General features: G+C 41.8%; 1 protein-coding gene and 1 long non-coding RNA gene across 2 annotated transcripts; both read left to right on the plus strand.

The window, feature by feature from the left end:
• Positions 1-17,192: 17,192 nt before the first annotated feature.
• On the plus strand, positions 17,193-17,864 carry LOC131253462 (F-box/LRR-repeat protein 25-like). Its single transcript, XM_058254497.1, has one exon. The coding sequence runs from the start codon at positions 17,193-17,195 to the stop codon at positions 17,862-17,864; it is 672 nt and encodes a 223-aa protein (XP_058110480.1).
• A 279-nt stretch (positions 17,865-18,143) lies between these two features.
• Positions 18,144-22,483, plus strand: LOC131236482 (uncharacterized). The gene is made up of 2 exons (XR_009166759.1): positions 18,144-18,273; positions 21,428-22,483. It is a non-coding gene; the product is annotated as an uncharacterized LOC131236482 (long non-coding RNA).
• Positions 22,484-23,384: the final 901 nt, after the last annotated feature.

The raw sequence follows: 23,384 nt of genomic DNA on the forward strand, positions 1-23,384 counted from the left end.
GGAGAAAAAGATGGGTTTGAGGATGGGAGAATGAGAGTGAGGGAGTGGGAGTAGAGGGAATGGCTCTAAGTATCCCCAAATAGCAAGAAAAATGGGCCCCACACGTGTGTACATAGAGAAGAGAGAGGTGGCCACCCATTTTTTATCCCGGGCGGGGGCCATGCTAGCTGGGCGGGGTCCCGCGAAGGCCCTGGACATCTGGGCAGGGTCCAGCGCGTGGCTGGGGGCTGGGCGGGGTCAGCGGGCGGGGTCACGTGGTCGGGGTCATGTGGCCGGGCGGGTCGTGTGGGCGGGGTCCCACCAGGCCTCTGCTGTCACGCCCTAAACTCGGAAACCGGGCTCACAAAATTTTTGATCGCCGAATCCGGCACCGACAGCCTCCGTAGAACCCCATTCTCGGCTCCCAGCGCCCATTCGCCAGGTTCCGATCCTGGGATGCTACAAGGAGGATTTTCAACATCAGTTTGATTCGTAATAAGCATAACTAAAGGCATAACCCACAACAACAACCAAAAACTCTATCACATTTTCACTATAATCAAAAACTTTACAAGTACAATGAGCATAAGGGAAATACAATGATGATAGACCAAAAGCTCCAAAAAGATCAGCCACGCGTCCAAGCCTCAGCGCTGCTGCGATCCAACGTCACCTGCACGCAACGGTCGTGCATAAGATTATAGAAAGCTTAGAGGGTGGTGGAAGTGTATGCTCAAGATGGTAATATAGTTATGCAGTATCAGAGTAATGCGGAACATACTGATGAATGCCAAGAATGCCATTAGCCGTACCAAGGCCATGCGGTGCAGAGAATGATGTCGGCCATACCAAGACCATGCAATGCGAAATGCAACTCAAGCATGCAAATCCTCATCTAAGTCCACATATCAATACAGCTCAAAATCTGGAATATCACCGGGGTCTAGTACACTCCAAGCCAGATTGCCGCCCCATCGTGCGCAATAAGGTGAGTGGAAAAGACCTCACTATCCGCCTGCCAAAAATCGGGCTCGGCTCGTCAATAGCGGACCCATTCCTCGAGCTGGTCAGACTCAGCCTAGCATTGCCCCCTACTCTCGGGCGGGTAAGGCCGCACCCCCTTCCAACCGACCACGATACAGTGGAAAGCGCAACCGTCTGGTAATCGGCACTCAGCGCTCATGCATCCACTCGGTCTAGACGTTGGAGCAACCTCCTGGTACCATAAGGGTTTAGGGACTTTCACCCAGGGATATCTATCGCACCCCATGTAGAACAGTATTTCCGGTATCCAATCCTGCCAATCACGATATGTCTGTAGAGGCTACGGCCCTGATGTCGCTAGGGCGTACAGTAACCATAACACACAATGCGAATGCATGAATCACACTATCCAGTCATGCAACAATCCTGCGCGTATCGTGCGGTCATGTAGGGCAACACCTCCTGTACGGGAGCCCCTAAACAATCTGCCCAAAGGCATATGCTATGATCAGTCATTTCTCATATCAAGCATACGTATGATGCATATGATCATGAATCATGGAATTAAACATGCTATATAGGATGGATGACATGCATAACGAAGGTGGGCCTAGACGACCTACACATAACATGCATGGGCCCAACAATGGGCCCTAGGGAAAGGCATAATGCGGACATTTAACCAACATTATACTTGCAATGTGGACGTCAAACCAACATTGCTCCCAAGGCACGACTGCCACAATTATCATTACATAAATCATATTGGGATTACACATTGCAATAGACCTTAGGTATATCCCATTGGGCCTTCAATATATCAAATGGGCCGTATCATATGGGCCTCATATTCATCAAGTGGGCCACATCAATGGGCCGCACCAATAGGCCTTATGTGCATTGCAATGGGCCATAACCCGTGGGCCTTAGAATGCATCAAATGGGCCTAATCTCATGGGCCTTATGTGTATCGAATGGGCCACACCAATAGGGCCTCAAATGCACATCAAGTGGGCCTCAACCCATAGGCCCCAATACGTCTTAACGGGCCTTAACCCATGGGCCCTTAACACATCAAATGGGCCTCGACCTATGGGTCTTACATATAAATCAAAGTGGGCCTCAATCATCGATAAATTGTATATAAAACAATATATATATATATATATATATATATATATATATATATATATATATATATATATATATAACATATAATATTATATATAATATAATACTATATATGTATATATATGTATATGTATATATAGCATATAATATTATATGTAATATAATATTATATATATAAATATATATACACACACCAACACACACACGCCTACACACACGCATACGCACGCACCCACATCACAGTGGGCTCCACATATCACAGTGGGCTCCACGTCCACTGTCCAGGCGGGACGGTGAAACACATACATCATTGTGGACTCCATGTGGGGCCCATCGTAATGTTTGCTTTCCATCCAACCCGTTGGTGAGGTCGAGTAGACCTAGATGGAGGGTGGGAATAAATCTCACCCTGATCCAAAACTTCTGTGGGCCCCAAAAGGATTTCAAAGGTAAAGGTTCAATCCCACTGTTTCCTACGGTGTGGGCCACCTGAGTCTTGGATCAGGCTGATTTTTGGGGTGGGCCCACGTCAGGTACTGGCCCACCCTATGAACGGATTAGATGGTGTATAAACATCAAGGTGGGGCCCACGGCTACAGCCGTGGGTGGCTGTGCGAACGTCCGTCCGCCCGGACGCCGTGCGCAGGCGCTGCCTGCTGCGCTTTCTGACACAGCAGCAGTAGCTGCTGTGTAGTAGTTTTATTTTTTATTTTTTTTATTTTTGATTTCTCATGGATTTTGCAGGTGGGGTCCACCTCTTGTAGATCTACTCCGTCAAATAGCTCCCCATGCCTCACGACAGGCAAAACAAGCCCAATATCGGGCATATTTCAGCATACACACAATCAAGGAAGATTCCAATGGTGAAAATCACCATTTACTATGGTATGGCCCACCAGGACCTCGGGTTGGTACCATATCTTGGTTTAACGCCTAACTTGAGGTTTGGAACGGAATGGACGGTGTGGATTTAATACATACATCAAGGTGGGGCCTACACAAGTGGACCACCCCCAAACCAAGCTAATATTTGCATTTCCCATGAAACGTCCAGCGTCCCTGGACGCTGGACTCTGTAAATAGACTAGAGGTGGGCCTTGCTTATGTGGGCCACCTCATGGAGGATGGTGTGGGGATACTACACACAAAGTGGGCCCCACTTGTAGGTGATTTGGATGGAATACATACCCTATAGTGGGGTCCATTCAAGTGGGCCACACAACCTCATCATCATACAACAAAATAAAATAAAATAAAATAAAATAAAAATAAAAAGGGAGAGAGATAGAGAGTGAGACCCGCGTGATGGAGGGCCCCCGGCACTATGGGCCCTCCCTTGCACTAAATCATACATCAAGTGGGTCCCATTACATGTGGATCCATGAAATCGAAATCCAACGGTGGAGATCCCTTCTCCACTAAAATAAATGGTCTAGATGACCCTAAATATGTAAGAAAATAAACATCATGATGGGGTCCATGGAGAATGGCCCCATCATGGGATGATCATGATGATCCAAGTGGGCCATCGGCCATATCTTAGGGTCCAAAGTGAGATCCAAACCATTGATCGGTTGGCCTCACTTGGCCCATCTTAAAAATATGAAAATCTACCCTATCAAGGCACCCACCACTTGATCTTCTTGCTCCCTTGGCTTCCTTAGCTCCTTGTGGTTCTCTTTGATGGAGGAAGATGAAAAATGGATGGTTGAGATGAGAGATGAAGGGGTAGGAAAGGTGGGCCTCACAAATACAATTTTCTTACCATGGGAGGACCATACGTATGAATTCTTGCTATGGGAGAGTTTGAATGAGAGAGAGACTTGTAAGGGAGAGAGAGAGAGAGAATGATGGGTGATGGAGTGATGGATGGGAGAGAGAGGGATGGGGGTGTAAGAACTTTTTGACTTTGGGGGTTGCTTGGGAAAGGGTGAAAGTTGATGTGTACTTGACATGATGGGATTGATGGGATTGATTGATTAATGTGACACCTCGTAGAGATTTCCTCGGAATTCGCACGCGCGGCGTTTCCTCGCACCGAACGCTGGCCCACATCTCCCAACCAGAGCATCGCATCAGCGCGCGAGTCACGGCATCAGAACCGCAGCGACGATGCAGTCGCTAAGGTACAAGTCTTGGGTTGAGTCAACTCGGGTTAACGGCACGAGAATCCAAGTCGCGCGCAAATACCGGTTAAGGGTCGAAGGTTGCCGAAATTCGACCGGGAAGACCGCGGAAGCCTATGGAATGGTACGGTCTGGGATACGGGGCTTACATCTGCACTGCGGGCATGACCCACTTTATTTGATGTTTCCCAGGCGCCGGTAAGGCCCTCCGGAATGTGCCATATATGATTTTGGGGTAGGAGAAGCTAGTCTACGCAATGGGCCTATCCATTTCATGAAATTCCTCCCGATTAGTGGCCAAAACTTTTTTTTCTCCAGTTTCACTATTTTTGGTAAATTTTCGTTCTCCCCATCTCTTTATCCCCAAATGGGTCGAAACTATCAAATTTGGCCCGATATTCACTCGTTTGGTCTAGGATAATGGTTTCGACCATCAAATTGTTCAATCTCTGGCTCGTTTCTATCAATGTCCTGGAAAAACTAAAGGATAAAGTGTTGGTAGGTGAAGATTTTAAGGGGAGAGGTTGGGGAGAGGAATTTGGACTTAGGCCAGTTTGGCTAGTGATATTAAATTGTACTAAATGGGATTACAATGTCAATCCCAGCTTAAGATTGGGAATGACATGTCTGGAATGAGTGTGGGATGTGATTAAAATTAATTTTATAGGCTTTGGAAAATGAGCCTTGTGTTGGAAGGTGTGAGATGGGATTTTCAAATCCCGTGATGATGAAATTCCAAGTGTAATTTGAAAGGAAATTACAGGATTTACCTTTAATTGCATGCATCCCAAACATGGTATTGAAAAAACATGGGGTACAGACAATCCAGGGACAATACCTTACACATGCATTTATTGTTGCTCTTATAATTCCATTCACCCTAATCTCACCTATTTCAGTTGGTCCAAAGGGCCCTTAGGAATTAGGTGGACTGGACTAGCTAAACTTCCTAATTAGGTGGACTCTCGGATCTCATTCGCTAACGTTACTACTCCCTATCGCTACCGAACCCTAACGCCTTAGAAGTCCTACCCTCCGTCTACAATTGTCGGCTCAAAGCCTGTGATGGTTCCTAGCATTCAAAGTCTCTGTCGCGTTTCCTCTCGAGTCAGCGGACGAGTTAGTGAGTTCATAGTCCACGGCCCAATTAATTCCAAACCATTGCTCTTATACCATCTTGTAATGCCCTGAAAATCGGGGGTCGTGCATACACTCGACTCCCAAGTTCCCGGGTGTCACTTATAATAAATTTTATTGTTTTATGATTAATCAGACTTAAATGCGTAACATGGAATTTCTTAGAACATGAAATACAACCACAACTAGTCTACTGAAATGAAATAGGCTAAATATATATACACGCCTAAAAGAATGCAAAAGGGTCGCACAAGGTGTTGCCCAACAAAATCATAAAATATGTCCAAAATGAATAATAGGCTAAGTCCAACGCCCAGCGATCCGAATCTATCTATTAGGCCGGTGGAGAACCGTTCATCAGTTGGAAGTAAGAGAACTCGTCCTCCTCCTTGAGGCTCGCATCGCCAGGCTCCACGTAATCTGTATCACCTGCATCTACGAGTAAGTCTGGTTGGTGTTTTAAAACACCGTCCCAGAATGGGAGTGAGTGATCAACTCAGTGGGTACTATTAGTCTTAAGTTGTAACAAGCATCAGTTATAATAAGAATTTAATGAAAAACAATCATTCATAAATGCCTAACTAATCTTATTAATGCACATGCATGACAGATGATATGATGCATGTCCTCGCCATAACACTCCCTCGAGCGACTCCGTCTAACGATCGGTATGACCAACACTCCCTCAGAGCGACTTCAACTGCCGAGTCGCCAACCTAGCTAGTGCGATGCAATGATCATGTTAGCCAAGTTCTTAGTTAATTCCATTCACCCAGCAGGTTGGGAAATCTGATACACCTCACGTATCAATGCCCTAAACTGGTTGCGAGGCCAAAGCCCCCCAACATGTGAGGCCGAGACCCCGCGATCCTTGATCCCGTCGGGTTTTTCCCCTCCCTGATTTCAAGCACATGAGGGTGTTGAAATGTGGGATTGCTCGCGGTCACTATGGGGAGGCGCGTCACCCCGGCGTAGGCCGACAACTCGAATACAGTGTCCTATTTCACCATGCCCGGCTCACGAGACTGTGGATCAATATTTCATTCATTATCGATGGGGTACAACGGTGGTAGGGTGTTCCAGATTTCATACATAAGTGAGCAAACATTATTAACAAATAGGGTTGGACAGTAAATAGACTAGACCGTACGAGTCAAGTGAGCATGTAACGGAAGACATCGAGTGCAAGAGGCCCATGTAGTCGAACTACTGTCGCCCATGCACACCCGCCCAAACCCATGGGTTTAGCCCTGGATAGCCCTACCAATGGGGCTGCCGTCTCTCCTCATATTTTCTAACCACCCAAGGGTTTGAGAACGAATCATAACATGCCCACCATTAAGGTTATCAACTAGCATAACAGTATCATATTCACAGACATCTCAATATATGATTCAAATACTCCGAACAAGTAAGATACAACATCATGAATAAGGTGCATATGGGTGGTGTGGATTAGGGAGGAAGTTAAGCACTTTCTACACCTCAACAGTTCAAATACACAAAAGTAATGAATTATGCACACTATGAAGCAATACATATGAGAAGAAATCAAACAACCATGAGCATGTAATCATCCATATACTAAATCATGTGAGGGGCAAGCTCAACATCAAATGAGAATTAAACATGTAATCCATACAATTCTAATAAACATACTATTCCTAGGTTTGCTCTAGATTCTTAATTTCAACATCCCACACAAATAAAATCATTAAGCTCCTACTATAATTGGTGCTAGGCTACCTAAGGATAATAGTCCACACCTATGGATCGTTGAAGACTTGCAAATCGACCTAGGAGCGTGGATTTGGGGTCGATCGGCCGGAATCCCTAAAGCAAGCACTTGCATGTTAGAATCTCATGCAAAACCTCCCTCAACATGAGGAGTTCCAAAAAAAATGAGAGATTTACTTACCCAATCGGCAGAGAGGGGTTCTCCCAGTTGTGGATGATGAATTTTCTTGAGGGAGAGGTAAGGTTTTATAAGATGGAACTCCTTTGGGCCTCACTTTGATCTATGGCCCACCTTCACTCTCCCTTTCTCTCCTTGCTCTCTCTCTTCTCTCTTTACTCTCTCTCTCTTTCTCTCTGTCTCCCCTTTGAAGATGAAAAATCGTATGGGAAGAGGGGTGCCCCAAATGAGGCCCTTTTATAATGCTAGATTTGGTGCCAATGGCCCCAAGTGTTGGGTTTTTACTATACTAACCCTATGGGAGAATTTTTCTAGCCTCTAGAGCCTACTATGGGGTGTACAAGTCAATATACACCGTTGGATAGTTGGCCCTAATGATGATCTACGTATTTATATGATCGGCTCGCCATTTGGATGCACCGATCAATAGATATGATTATAAGTTTGTTCAACGGTCACCGATAGTCGATCGGGGCCGCGGCTATACAGATATGAGCAGGGAAATATCCTCACTCTATGTGTGAAGTTTGGTCGTAAACTGACGGTCCAAAATCCTCAACTTTGCGTAAGAGTAGACGATCCAATTCACTTAAGTTCCAGCTTCTTCCCTTAGGGTATTTGCACTTCTCATGCACTCGTCCTTTGGCTCAAGTTGAGCGGTTCTGGACAGTACCCAGGTCTGACTCCCGCGATGGACGTCAAGCCCAGTAAGAGGAACATTATTCTATAGTTTTGGTACTAGTGGCCCACTAACGAGCGGTTTAGAGCTTATTCGGAAAATTGGGGTATTTCTAGAATGAATTTGGTAGTGAGATTTCTCGTGGGCAATGATTAGGGTTTGAATTAACTATGTTCATAGTGTGGCCTATTTATAATTAGTGAAAATGAAGATTTGCTCATGATTACTCTAAACCATTAGTTTTAGGCTAAATGAGTAACGGGGTTGATTTGGTCTATTAGCTAAGATCTGGGCCTTATCTGACTCGGTTTCGGTTAGATCTTTAATTTGGTTATGATCGTCTTGATTAGTTAGCAATAGGCTGGTTAGATTTGGGCCCTATGTGAGTAAATCATGGGGCTATACCTGATGTTTAAGTAATCGGGCGGATTTGTTGGTTTCCTACGGTTGATTAATAGGATTTATGCAGTTCTTTACTAGTACCAACGCTGTATAAACTAACATTGAGTGCTAATGATAATTAAGTGGTATTATAAGTTAATTAATAAAAAAAATTTCAAGAATTTTTGAAAATCCAAAATAGTGAAAATCTAGGATGTTACATTAGCCCCAGGGTGGTCCTACCAACGAGACCACCCTCACTCTCCTCATTTTCCTGACCAACCCAAGAGTTGATAATCATCCATAACATGCTAAAAATCAGCGTTAACAACTAACATAGGCGATATCATGCATCCATATTCCTCACATACAATTTAGATTTTTCTACAAGCAAGCTAACAATCATAATGTACAAGGTGCATGTGTGGTGTGTGGGTTAGTGAGGATGTTAAACATCTCATATACCGCATGGAATCAATGCACAATAGTAATGAATCATACATACTATGAAGTAACCCCATATGGAAAAATCAAACAAGGAATGAGCATGTAATCATCCATACACAAAATCATGTGAGAGGCAAGAACAACATCATATGAGAACCAAACATTCAATTCCAACAAACACACAATTCGTAGGGTTTCTCTAGATTCTCTAAATACATTATCTAAACAATCACAATCATTGGACTCGTACTACAATTGGTGCTAGGCCACCTAAGGATAATAGTCCGCACCTTAAGAGGAGATTTCCATTCTTTGAGATCTAAAGGTTTGAGGATTTGGGTAAAACCGTCAATTCCTAAACCAAATCAAGAAAGACAATATTAATGCCTAGAAATCTACACTAAGTTGCTCTATTGAAAGAAAAATATACCATTCTTACCTCCGCTTCTTGGCATGGGTGGGTTTGGTGGAGGTTTTGTAGTAGCCACCAGTTTGGTTGAGGAAATACCAACCCTATAAGTATCAAAATTTCCCTCAGCCACACAAATACTCTCTCCCTTCTTCACTCTCCCTTCCTCTATTCTTCCTTTCTTCTTTCTCCCTATTCTCTCTTCTCTCTTCCTCTCTTTCTCTCTTTCTTTTCTCTAGGGCAAAATCGTAAGGGGAGAGGGGGTGTCCAAATGAGGCCCCTTTATAATGTCAGATTTGGTGTAAATGGCTCTAAGGGCTAGGTTTTTACTATATTAGACCTATGGGAGGGTCTTTCTAAGCTTTAATGCTCACTATGGGGCGTACATGTCAATATACACCATAGGATCGTTAGCCCTAATGATGATCTACGTATGGACATGATCGACCCGCCATTTGGATACACTGATTGATGGATATGATTAGAAGTCTGTTCAACGGTTATCAATGATCGATCGGGGCCGCAGCTATATGGATATGAGCAGAAAAATATCCTTATTCTACATGTGAAGTTTGGTCATAAATCGATGGTCCAAAATCCTCAACATTGCGTAAGAGTGGACGACCCAATTCACTTAAGTTTCAGCTTCTTCCTTTAGGATATTTGCACTTCTCATGCACCGACCTTATAAGTCCAATTTGAGCGATCCGACTCACGATCTCGACTAGATGTCTCATGATGGATATCAAGCCTAGTGAGACGGACATTATTGTATAGGTTTGGAACTAGTGGCCCACTAATGAGCAGTCTAGAGCTTGTTTGGAAAATCGGGGCATTTTCTGGAATGAATTTGGTAGTGAGATTTCTCGTGGGCAATGATTAGGGTTTGGATTAACTATGTTCATAGTGTGGCCTATTTATAACTAGTGAAAGTGGAGATGTGGTCATGATTACTCTAAATAGTCGGTTTTAGGCTAAAACAGTAACGGGGTTGATTTGGTCTGTTAGCCAAGATCCGGGCCTTATCTGACTCAGCTTCGGTTAGATCTTTAATTTGGTTATGTGTTGAGGGTCAAATATTGCATGTTAGACCCCAGTTATTACCTGAATTTATGAACATTGTACTATCTAACGGTCCGATTTAATCGTGTTTGTGCTGCAAGGTAACTTTAGGAGCCTGGACTGGAAAATGGTACTAAAACCATGGAATTAACGCTTTGATAATGCCAAGGCAAGGGACAGACCCCAGGGGACTAAGATCAATGGATATACATGCCGAAAATCCAAGAAAACCGAGAAACTGAAGCTCAAGTGGCCTGAAAGTCGGCCAAAATGAAAGATCACTGGGTTTCCATCATCTATTTGGCCCGAAACTTCATACGTGGATAGAGGACTATAAATTAACCGTACACGTCAAAAATCATCCACTGGATCATTGTGAAAGTGGCCCAACGAATAGATCATCCCCTTAAATCCTTAAGTGGGGCCCACCTGATATCTGGATATGCTCTAGTTTTGGTCTCAACCGTTTAAATGAGTTGACAAAACGGATGGATGGAGTGGATTTCTCGAAAACATCAAAGTGGACCCCACTTGAGCATGAGTGTGCATAGTGCACAAGTGCACTAGCCGTGCACAGCAACGAAGAGTCGGTCAAACCGACTCTTGATCGACTTCTTCTTCCAAAATTAAAAAAACACAATAAAGTTTACGCCGTTCGACACTGATTTGCATTGTGGGCCCCACTCATCATTTGGTTCGATGATCCGAACCGTCCATTGCATCAAAGGGGTAGCTACAACCCTCGTATTTCAGCCCCATGTACGTGTACGCACGTGAATCTTCAGAAAACGCAAGATGAACGGTAGAAGAAAAACATCAGTGGACTGCACTAAAACTCGACAAAAATCAGTCCTTCCCGACTTGGTTTTCGTCCTGAATCCAATGAACGGTGTGGATCTTTCACCTAGCAGCAATCAATGGGCCATCACACTTCACAGAGGTGACGTGCGTCGACTCTGTTTCGCAATAGAGGTTGCGGTCCGTTCTTAAGGGCCACCATGGTCCATGATTCAGATAATCGGAACCGTCCATCAGGCTTAAAAGGGTCCTATAAACATGGCCTAGGTGGAGAAATTTCAAGATACATCGAAGATCGATTTTCGATCGTTCAAACGGAAGACTGACGGTGGATTCAAAGAATTCATGGGCCACCACGAAGCTGATCCAAAACTGATTAGATCCGACTAGTTTTTCAAGGGGAAACCAATGGATGGCGTGAATTTCTTTGATAAAACAGATTATGGACCCCACCAGCAGCCAGTGCAAGAACTTATGCGTTCTTGCTTCGCACGCAGCTGCGAAAGGAACTGCGAAAGCTCCACAGCTTCCCACCAACCTCCTTGGCCTATAAAATGAAAAGAAAAGGAGAGAGCAGAGGAGCCAGCAGTGGTGGACGTGGAGCAGTTTGAGTTTCTTTATTTTCTATTTTTATTATTTTTATTTTATTTAGGAATTAGCCTAATCATGTCTATCTTAGGCTAAACCTCTTAGCTAGGGCTAAGAGGTGAAGCTTGTAACGTGATGGGAGACTTGATACTTATGCTTTTTATTTAGATTGAACTGATGTTGATTTTAGTTTAATTAAGGGAATGTTTTTAGTTTGTAATGGTCTGTTGTGACTAAAATTACAATGGGTCTATGATAGCTTTGAGCATGTTCCTTTCCTTTTTATGTTTATGACGTCAGGAAGCCCTGTTGTTCACCATCGTCTCTTGGGCATGGTCGGATAACGGTACCCTTCCTAACCTTTATACATTGTTGATTAGTTGGTAATTAGTTTAATTTTATTGTTTCCATTGTCTCCTGGGCATGGTTTGGTGATGGAATCCATTCTAATTCATATACCTTTCATCCCTTTAAAACTATATCAAAGGAAGTTCAGTTTAATTTTCATGGTTACACCCTTCAACTGGATGAAGATGGACTCTAAATCCAGTTGAGTTTTGATGCAGGCATAAGATCTCCCTGATCTCTACAAGTGGATCCTCTGAATCCCTAGTGTCCTTTCCTTGAATTCTTGTAATTTTAGATTAATACTTTCATCATTATTCATTAAATTTCATTTGATTTAGATTTCATCTTTATCTAGTTCTGGTACTACTTAATTTCAGATTACGTACAGGTTTCAGTCTCTTGGGATTCGACCTCGGTCTCACCGAGTTTATTACTACATCACAACCCTATACTTGGGGAGTGAACAAGTTTTGTTAGTCCTGAGCAAAGTATGCGAAAATTAGATTTTTGAGCCCTATGTGAGTAAATCATGGGGCTGAATTTGATGTTCAAATGATCGGGTGGATTTGTTGGTTTCTTACGGTTGATTAATCAAGTTTGTGCGGTTCTTTACTGGTTCCACTCGTGTATAAATTAACATTGAGTGTTAATGGTCATTAAGTGATATTATAAGTTAATTAATACAAAAAATTTCACGAATTTTTGAAAATCCAAAACAGTGAAAATCCAGGATGTTACACTATGCGTAGCAATAGCATCAATATTATTTTCTCATAGTTGACCAAGTAACAAATGACAAGCTTTCATGTCGACTACGTTATAAAGTACTTAATCCTTATAATTTTTACCAATTAAAAACGAGACAGTACATTGTTCGGTTACCTCTATTTTATTGACCTCATTAATCCATCCAATCATGTACGGAGATGGATGCTTTTCTGTTTTCAGTTGCAGCTTTTCCACCATTATTTTCGATACGAGATTTTCACTACTCCTAAAATCAATAATCACATTACAGACTTTTTGACTTATAGTGCACCTCGTTCGAAAGATGTTGTCTCGCTGTAATTCTATTTCTATCTTCGGCATGTATAACGACTTCCTCATGATCAAAGTGGTGGCATACGATTTACCATAATCTGATGATACTTTATATAAATCGGGGTTGTATCGTATAGCGACCATGGGCAGTTGAGCATCACTTTGAGCTCAGGGCAGAATTAGCACATCCGCAATACGATTGAGGGTTGCCTGCAGCCTTTGCATGGTCAACTCACTCTCCCAGTGAAAAGCTTTCATTCTTTTCGAAAGATAACAAATCCCTGAATCACCGTCTATAGGATTTTTGTTTATACCTTTTGTTGTTTGTCATCGGTCCGAGGGAAGTCCTCGCTCCGATATCAATTGACACAGGGATGAATGTCGATCACCATCTTCCTCAAGGATAACTACTCTGAATCTACAGAGCATTTTTGGATTCCTTACAGAGACTTCTCGAATCTATAAGGAAAAGAAATAGAAATAATTTTAAAATATATGAAAGAAACTTGTTAATTGATTGATAGATTGAAATAAACGAGTTCACAACCCTTTAAATAGGGATACTAAGCGATAATATAAAAATCAGAAGCAAACTATAACTAAAGCTCTTGGAATTCGTAACTTACATTCTCCTAATTATTCTAAACACTTTTCATGTTAGACACAACTCCTACTTATTCTAAGCACTTTTCATGTTAGACCAAATTGCAGTTTCCTTGCATAGTATTTATATTGACGGAGGAATAGGCTGCTGCTACTTTCTATTTTTCTAACTTCTGCTAGATTGTGGTTTTAGGACATGATCTGGTACAAATTCTTTATACCTTGTTTCCGTGCAGATTCCTACGTGGGGCCCACCTATGATCAACTAAGATGTCGATTGCGGATGACCCACGAGTAACCTCGATTAGATCATCATAGCCATATAGTCAACTGCATGCAATATAAAAATCGCCGGTAACAATAAAGTTTAGACTTACTGCCTATTTCTCATGCCCTTGTTTGGATGAATTTGATCTTCTCTTGGGGCCCACGGGCAATCCACAGTGGAGTGGACCCTCCGATCCAATGGACGGACGTGATTGTAGGTCCACCCACTTGGGCCACGGATAGAGCGATTGAAAGATGAGTAGTGATCTAGCTTGCCTAGAAATCATCAGGGCTGTCAATGGACCCTCTTTATGCTTGATCCGAAGGCCTGAGCCCAACCCGGATCGGTGACGGGCAAATGAGACAGGCCCTGATTTACTTTATGGGCCCACCGTGATGTATATGTCTTATCCACGCCATCCATCCATTTTTTTAGCTCGTTTTAGAGAAGTAGCCGAAAACTGAATTATATCTGAGGCTCGGGGGGACCACACCACAAGAAACAGTAGGCATTGAACGCCTACCGTTGAAAAGCTCTTGGGATATGTTCTACAACACTAGGCAGTCGGAGTCTCCTGTTTAGCAACGTCTTTTTATAAGCGTGGGAGATCCTGACCGTTAATCAGGTTTGTTCCACCGTGATCACGCTCTAGCGTAAAAATTAAGCCTATCCACTCATCAGGAAGGTATACCGTAAGTCATATTTTTGTGACCGTTGAAATTTGGACCCCCACAGATGAATGAGCCAGCCTGATTTTGAACCAGAGAATTCTTACACCAAAACCGACATGATGAGTGGCCCGGATCTCTCACACATCTGACACGTTCCAACATGTGCTTCCAATACCGTCTTCGCTCCTCTCTTCTCTCTCGGTGTATGTTTTTTATATCCGCGCTGTCCATCCATTTTGCGAGCGCATTTTAGTGTGTAAACCCAACAATAAAGTATTTTCGAAGCTCAAGTCGACCCAGGGAGGTTTCAACGGTATGCATTTCCTTAACCACCTTTTCTTGTAGCGTGGCCCACTTAAGTTTTGGATCTACCTCATTTTTAGCCCTACCAACTAAAGTGATCTGGAAAAACGAATGGATGGAGTGGATTTCTAACTAACATCATAGAGGGCCTCACCTATATTGTCGTCTCAGAAAATCCGTGTCCAACCCGGAAGCAGATTGCGTATAAGTAACACACTACGCTTATTGTACTGAGTAAACTCTATGGGGTCCACCATGATTTATGTATTTTATCCTCTCCGTCCATCCATTTTAAAAAATAATTTTATGGAGTGAGACAAAAAATGAGATATGTCCAATGTTCAAATGGATCACACCACTGGAAACAGTTGAATTGAACGTATACCATTGAAAATTATTGGGGGCCACAGAAGTTTTGGATCAAGATTATATTTGTTTTTTACCTTCATCCATATCTGCATGATCTTATGAACAGGTTGGATGACAAATAAACATCACTGTGGGCCTAGAAATGTTTCAACGGTGGAAATCATTATCCCCACTGTTTCCAGTGGTATCATCCACTTGATCTTTGGATGTGCTTAAATTTTGGGCTCAACCCCTTAAATTAGATAGAAAAACAGATGGACGGTGTGGATAGACCACACACGTTCAAGGTGGTCCCAACTGAGTTTACTCAGTACGATAAGAGCATGCTAAGTAACTCAGTACGCAGTCCGATTTTGTCCAACCTACATCACCAATCTCCATGGACGCGGATTTCCAGAAGCGGATTGCGTACTGAGTAACTCAGTACGGTAAGCATACTGAGTAAACTCCGTGAGCCCCTGTGTCATTCATGCATTATATCCACTCCGTCCATCTCTTTTAGGACATAATTTTAGGGCTTTATCTCAAAAATGGATTATATCCAAACCTCAAATGGACCACACCACCAGAAACCGTGTGAATTGAACATCTACCATTGAAAAATTCTTGGGGACAACGGAGGTTTTAGATCAAGCTGATATTTGTGTTTTCCCTTCATCCATGTCCTTCTGATCTTATGAACAGGTTGGATGACAAATAAACATCATTGGGGGCCTTAGAAAATTTTCAACGGTTGAAATCAATACTTTCACCTTTTCTAGTGGTATGGCCCCCTTGAGCTTTGTATATGCATCAAATTTGGGTTGAACCCATAAAATGATCTATAAAAACGAATGGACGGCGTGGATAAAGCATATGCATTCGCGGTGGGCCCAACTGAGTTTACTCAGTACGATAAGAGCGTACTGAGTAACTCAGTACACAATCCGATTTCCAGATTTCTTGCCTTTCGCACTAAGTACTTGCACAAGGATGCTGTGTAGGACCCACCGAGATATTTTTGATAAATCCATCTTGTTCATCCATTTTGCGAGATCATTATAAGACGTAATACGGAAAATGAGTAGTATCAAACATTCAAGTAAACCACATGAGAGGAAACCGTGGGAATTCAGTGAGCACCGTTGAAGCATTCTTATGGCCATAAAAGTTTTTTATCAGGAAATTATTTGTGTTTTCATTTCATCCCATTGGGAATGACCTTATAAACGGTTTGGATAACACATAAACATCAATGTGGAGCTTAGGAAGGTTTCAACGGTGGGAATTTCTTTCCCCAATTTTCTCTCTCGTGTGACCCATTTTCGTTTTGTATCCACCTTATTTTTAGTCATACGTCTTAAAATCAGCTCTCAAAATGGATAGACGGAATGAATTTCTCACATACATTACAGTCGGCCCACCCAGCATCCTTGCACGGGAACTTGCTGCAAAGGCTTTCGCCTGCACTGGGAACTAGGTGGGCCCACTGTGATGTTTGTTAAAAATCCTCTAGTCCATCCGTTTTGTGAGTTGGACATATTGTGAAAAATTAACCGATCCAAAGCTCAAGTGAGCCGAAAATGTGATAATTAAACATCCACAACTAAAGTATTCACGAGGCCAGGCTAATTTTTTTGTTTTCAAGTCATCCCAATAGGAATGACGTTTAACGGTATGGATGGCATCTAAACATCACTGTTGAACCGAATAAGGTTTCAACGGTAGGAATTTTCCCAACCACAATTTTTCTTTAGTACGGATTATTTGAGCTTTTGGATACGGTTCATTTTTGTAAACGTCTAAAATGACTCACAGAAGGAGCTTCCCGCGGCCTTTCGCAGGAAATCCGCGGCCTTCGCCGCATCCTCTTTTCCGCGAGTTTCAACCGCAGTCATATAAACATTGGAACTCTCTCTCTCTCGCCTCAAACACATTTCAAAATCTCCACTCAAATTTCTCCATTCATCGACCATGCTTCAACAACAAAACATCATCACCGTTCAAAACCCTGACCACATCATCAATCTACCAGATTCCACCGTTCAAAACCCTGACCACATCAGCAATCTACCAGATTCCATCCTTCACTGCATCCTCTCCTTCTTGCATGCCACCGATGCAGTGAAGACGGTCCTTCTATCAAAAAGGTGGGCCCATCTGTATACTTCCACCCCAAATCTACACTTCCAAAAATCCCGTCTCTGCAAACGAAACGACAACGATTTCGTATCCTTCGTCAACCAAGCTTTGATTCTCTACGAAAGCCCTACCATTCAGGAATTCCATCTCGTCTTCTATTATAAAGGTAAGTTTTATACCCCCATCATTGATGACTGGATCCGCTTCGCATTGTGGAAAAAGGCCCGAGTAATCCATCTCGAACTCTCCGGTGATGGTTTTTCAAATTGGGGCTATTGGAAGTTTGTTGGGATTGACTCATACTCATTGCCCCTTGATTCGTTCAATAACGATTCGTTGACAGAGCTGAGGCTCAATTCCGTCAACATCAATCCGCCCATGATTGTTTCTTGGAAAAACATGAAGAAGTTCTCTTTGGAACAGACCAGTATGGCGGATTATGAGATGGAACGGGTTTTGAATGGATGCCTGGTGCTCGAAGAATTGTTTCTTGGAAAAACATGAAGAAGTTCTCTTTGGAACAGACCAGTATGGCGGATTATGAGATGGAACGGGTTTTGAATGGATGCCCGGTGCTCAAAGAATTGTTTCTTTACAAATGCAATGGTATTAGTCGACTCGATTTCAGGGGTCGGAATGTTAGGAAGTTGATGGTGAATGATTATGATTCAGAGTTTGGGTTGGAAATTTGGGTCCCAATGTCATGTCCTTGAATATTTCTGGCGATATAGGCACTGCGAGACATCGTTTTAAGAACCTTCCATCTTTGGTTAATGCAACTCCCAATTTGCAAAAGTCGTTTTATGCCGGTTGGGATGATTACGAAAAGAGCGAGCATCGTGATATTTTTCGAGCACTTCTTGACGCTCTTCGGCATGCTAGAGTTCTTAAAGTCTGCACTTGGTGTGTTCAGGTATGCTTTTTTGCCGTGTCAAATGTGTGTGTTATACTCAGTAGCCACAATGATTTCTTCTTCTTTTCTCTGTGTTTTCTCATTTATAATGTTATAGAAGTGGGTGTTACACTCAATTCAATCAAACTGGACCATTGGTGTGATTTAGAGTCTAGATTTGGTACACATGTGTGAGTAGGATGCACGGTGTGCCAAAGCCCACCTGACTCAAAGGTTGATTGAATTGTTGGTATACCTTCACCAAGACAGACAGATTGGAGACTGCGATCGAAGATCCAGAGTCCTCTAGGCTACCAATATTGCACTCCGTTTAAGCGACTAGTGAAAGGAAATGAGGTTAATCCTTCCGAATGAGTTCTTTTTACCTTGTGACAATAGACATGACTCTAATGACTTAAGGACAAGCCCTTTCACCAACACTTAAGTTCAAAACAATTTCAAATGAACTAAGATACATATTCAAATTAAATAAGGCAAAACATTGCCAATTTCATTAATATTCAGAATTGATGTGGACAGACCGTCATGCAGGGCCACACTTTGACTTGGGTCGTCCATTATGCGGGGCCCACCTTGAGGTGAACCATCCATTATGTGAGCCCACCTTGATATGGATCATCTATCTTTGCGGGGCCCCACCTTCAATGTCCACCATCCATCATGTGGGTCCCACATTTGATGCAGACTATCTATCGTGTGTGGCCCACCTTCAATATAGGTCATTTATCATGTGGACCCACCTTCAATATAGGTCATTTCATCATGTGGGCCCACCTTCAATTCAATTGTCCATCATGTTGGTCCACCTTCAATGTCCAACATCCACCATGTGGGCCCCACCTTTAATGTGGACCATCTATTGTGTGTGGCCTACCTTCAATATGGGTCGTTCATCATTTGGGATCTCCTTCAATTTCAACTTTCCATCATGTGGGACCACCTCAATTTCAACCGTACATCATGTGAGCCAACCTTTTTTTTTTTTTATAGCTTGTTAGTACACACCCCACTTAGCCACACCCCACTTGGGAATCGATACCAAGACCCCACTATGAGCCCACCTTCAATGCCCACTATCCATCATGTGGGTTCCTCCTTTGATGTGGACCATCTATCTTGTGTGGCCCACCATTATGGGGTCATTCAACATGTGGGCCCACCTTTGATGTGATGGGAGAGATTATAAAGAGAAGAGAAGAGGGCAACATGGGAGTTTCTTTAAAAGTTTAGGGACAAACTTATCCAAAAAAAAAAAAAACTCCGCAAACCTAAAAAGTTTAAGAGGTAAAAACCTCTAGAAATTGATAAATGTAAAATTAGACCATTACCAAACAATCTACTTTAAAATAAATAAATAAATAAATAATTTTTAAAAAAAAGAAGAAGAAGAAGAAGAAGCAAATATGCTCATATTTGTAGAGATGCCAAACGACCTCCTGGTATGTACATTTTAATTTTTGATACGACATTCTAATCATGGTCTATGTTACTTTTGACATCAAGAATCAACTGGAAATATGCATTACATGCCAAGTAGTATTTATCTCATATTTTTCACATTTCTTTCAGTGTTGCCTACATGGGGAGGTAAAACATTAGCGACTTCTAGTTGTTTTTGTCTAATGATGGAGATAAAACATTGAAAATTGCTTCCTTTCAAGGATAACAAGCTTGCTGAAGACTTAGTATGGTAATGCTCCAAAGTTGAATCAATTAGAATATTTTGAATAAAGTTGGATGGTTCACAAGAATTGCAGCCCTTTTGACCCATTCCACAGCATGGAAGAATTTATTGGCTTTGAAAGAAATCTGGATGCAAGTTCATAAATCCTCTCAATTTTAGATTTGTTTCTTCCAAGAGACCAATGACTGTAAGCTCAAAGCAAGTGATGGATGAACCAGTGTCAAGTTAAAAGAGTGTTGGGACCCACATATGGAGTTCCGTGAGCCATTAGGAAAACCTTTGTTAACAGCTCTGTGAATGTTCCTTTTGGTGCTTCTATAGTTTTCACAAGTTTGAGATACATTTAGTTTGCTCTTATGAATTTGTATTGGCCAATAACCAACATCTCTTCGGATTTTCTCTACTTCATGTTCTGAATGTGCAAGCTTCTTATGCATGATTGATAGAATGTATGGTTTGAGTCCTGATCAAACTAAATTTGTTGAGAAGTACATAAGTCTTGGCCTTAGAGCCTGTTTGGTTTTCCAATTACAACAGTAAATGGTTGTAAATGGGTAATTATTATTTACTCTTGTAATTGTGCATTCACATCACTTGCATTTGTCTACAATAATGATTTTGCTACATTGTTTATTTCACTTAGAAATCACTATAAAAATGGTAGTTTTATAATGTGAAAATGCACTGATACAATTTACTTTACCTCTTTCCTTTACAACTGTATTTGACTCTCGATTGATAAGTCATAATTCCTGTTCAAACAAACACCTAGAAATGATATGATGGCTCATTTACTTTACATTACATAGGAAATTGGAAAATCAAACCGGCCTTTGGGGAACTTGAATTTATAAACCCAAAAGCAGAGTAACTCCTCTATTATGTCATTTGGTGGCCTGTCTAAGAATAGGCTGTCATAAGTAGGCTTGAGGAACATAATCCTGGTCCACCCATTAACAGAAACTCCTCTGAGAGTTCCCCCATCATAACTTACTAGTTGTGATGGAAGAAAATTGTTGCAAGGACTGTACCTTGGAAGATTTGGTCAATCCGAACCAGATCTAGCAAGTCCAAGGATGAAAACCACAATCGACATAAAAAGAGTAGTTAATGGCCATGAAAGAAAAAAATGATCCTGACCATCCATGCTCTGTCATGTCTTTCTCAAGAAGAAGGGACCTCTCAGATTTTGCGAAAGATGATTATAATCTTCTTCTTTGAGAGAAATCTTGCATAGCCAACATGAGGTTGGTGAATTGAATCCAATAAACAGTAACATATCATATTTAGACCATAGAAAATGTACATATTTCATTTTTATCTTTTCACATGCATATTGCTCAATCGCACATACTTATTACTTATATGTCGCTTTCTCTTTTTTATTATTTTATCTATAGAGGACAATCAGATTTATAACATTTATATTATGTCCTTTTTCTAGTTCTAACTTAGCTTTATTTTGAGAAGGTGTTGTCAATATGGGAGTTGACAAGGTTTCCTGCTCCCATCTTTAGCTGCAATTGTCTGATACTAGAGACAGGATTGAGAAGATGGGATCTTCCTGGGATTGTAGGTTTGTTGAGGAGTTCCCCTTATCTTGAGACTCTCATTATAAATATAATTCCCACTTTCTATCTCAATGTGAGTGCCACATAACTTCATTCTACTTTTATCCCTTATATCTTTATGATATTCATTTACATTCAACTTTCAAGCTCCTTTTTAATATCATATGATCTTAAGGGTAATTCTCTGATTTTTCAGTGGGATGAAACTTTTGATTATTTTATGGCGAAATATTATTTGCATGGAGTAGAGTACTTGGCATCACAAGAGTCCAATCTTCCTTGTCTTGAACATTGCCTCAAGACAATCAAGATATTTGGCTTCATCAGTGGGGGAGATAAATTCAAGAAGCAGAAAGCTTGGTCAATGAATCGTATTCTTAGAAGGTCAATGAGACAAGGCATTCTAGTGAAATTTTTGTTGAAGAATGCTATGGTTTTAGACAAAATGACCATCTATGCCAGCAATGAACACGAGTTTAAGATGATTAAGAAATGGTCTGGAGTATTTTCAGAGGTTTCTAAGGATATCCTAGCTTTCCCAAGAGCCTCTTCTCATGCGGAAGTATCATTTTCATATGCATAGACCTGCGGAGTTAATTGCTATACTACTCAAATATGGCATGGACGCAGCGATCACACCTAAAATTGAACCACCATAGAAAAACATGATGGGGTACGTTGCCAATTTTGAATCATTTGGGTATCATGGGTCATTCAACAGATTGGTTTTGTATCTCCTCTTTTCAATCTACAGATAGTCCATGCGTCCTGTCTCAACAACTGGTTGTGGTGGATAATGCAGGAGTATGTTTTCATCTTAGCAATTCACTTAGTAGGTTCTTGTAGTTAGTGAGTAGAAGAGTTGAAAGACATTTAGTCTCTGGAATATCAATTTATCTATTCACATCCAAACAATTTATTGCCATTCAAGTATGCAATTCAGATTTGATTCTTATTGCAATATCCATTATCGATGCATAGATCAATCATTTTATCCTGCAATACAATCTAACATCACCCAACAAAAAGAAAATGTTATCCAAGTCAGTTCAATTTTGCACAGATGCAAGATTGTGTGGTGACGACCTCCGTGGTGGTAGGACTCTGTACGGCCATCTATTTGTTTTATCCACGCCGTTGTCAGCTTATTTTAGGCCATGAGCCCAAAAGTGAAGCATATCCAAAGCTTTAGTTTTTATTATTTATTTATTTATTTATTTTGTTTCATTAGTTTCCACAACAGCAGCGGCATTTTTGGAGAAGATGGCCTTTTCGAGCAGATGTCTAAATGGACTTCAAGCTACATCTGTGATCAAAATACATCAAGTACACAAAACTGGAATCATACATAAACAGCAAATCACAATATCTGCATGAAATCATTGGCCAATTCCTCTTTTTGGGAAAATCTCAGCTTTTCATTTAAGGAAGAGAAATGATCTAGTGCGATCTGTGTATGGAAACTTTCCTATGCACCTAGTTGCATTTGAACTTGTTGGATTTTGCATCACCCATCCAGAACCTCCACCATAAATCTAAATCCAAAGGAGCTGCATGCTACATGAGCAACTTACACCCTTTCAAGGACCAAACATAAGGGTCCTTACTCTTGCTCCGGTGGTAGACTCTTAGGAGTTTCAACACCTGGTCAAGGGTTCGTGATGTAGAGCGGGTCGCGGACAGTTTCATGGCCAAGATGGATCAGAAAAGGCCTGGTCAACAACAGAAGTGATCCGGACCATCGGACCTTAGATCGGGCGTATCTCGCAATCCGGAATGAGTTACCTGACGTAAAATATATGATTTTGGGGTAGAACGAGCTACTTTAGCCAACCAACCCCGCTACGCTGGGTTAC

This window comes from Magnolia sinica, chromosome 1 (genome assembly GCF_029962835.1).
Source record: "Magnolia sinica isolate HGM2019 chromosome 1, MsV1, whole genome shotgun sequence".
Classification (NCBI taxonomy): Eukaryota; Viridiplantae; Streptophyta; class Magnoliopsida; order Magnoliales; family Magnoliaceae; genus Magnolia; species Magnolia sinica.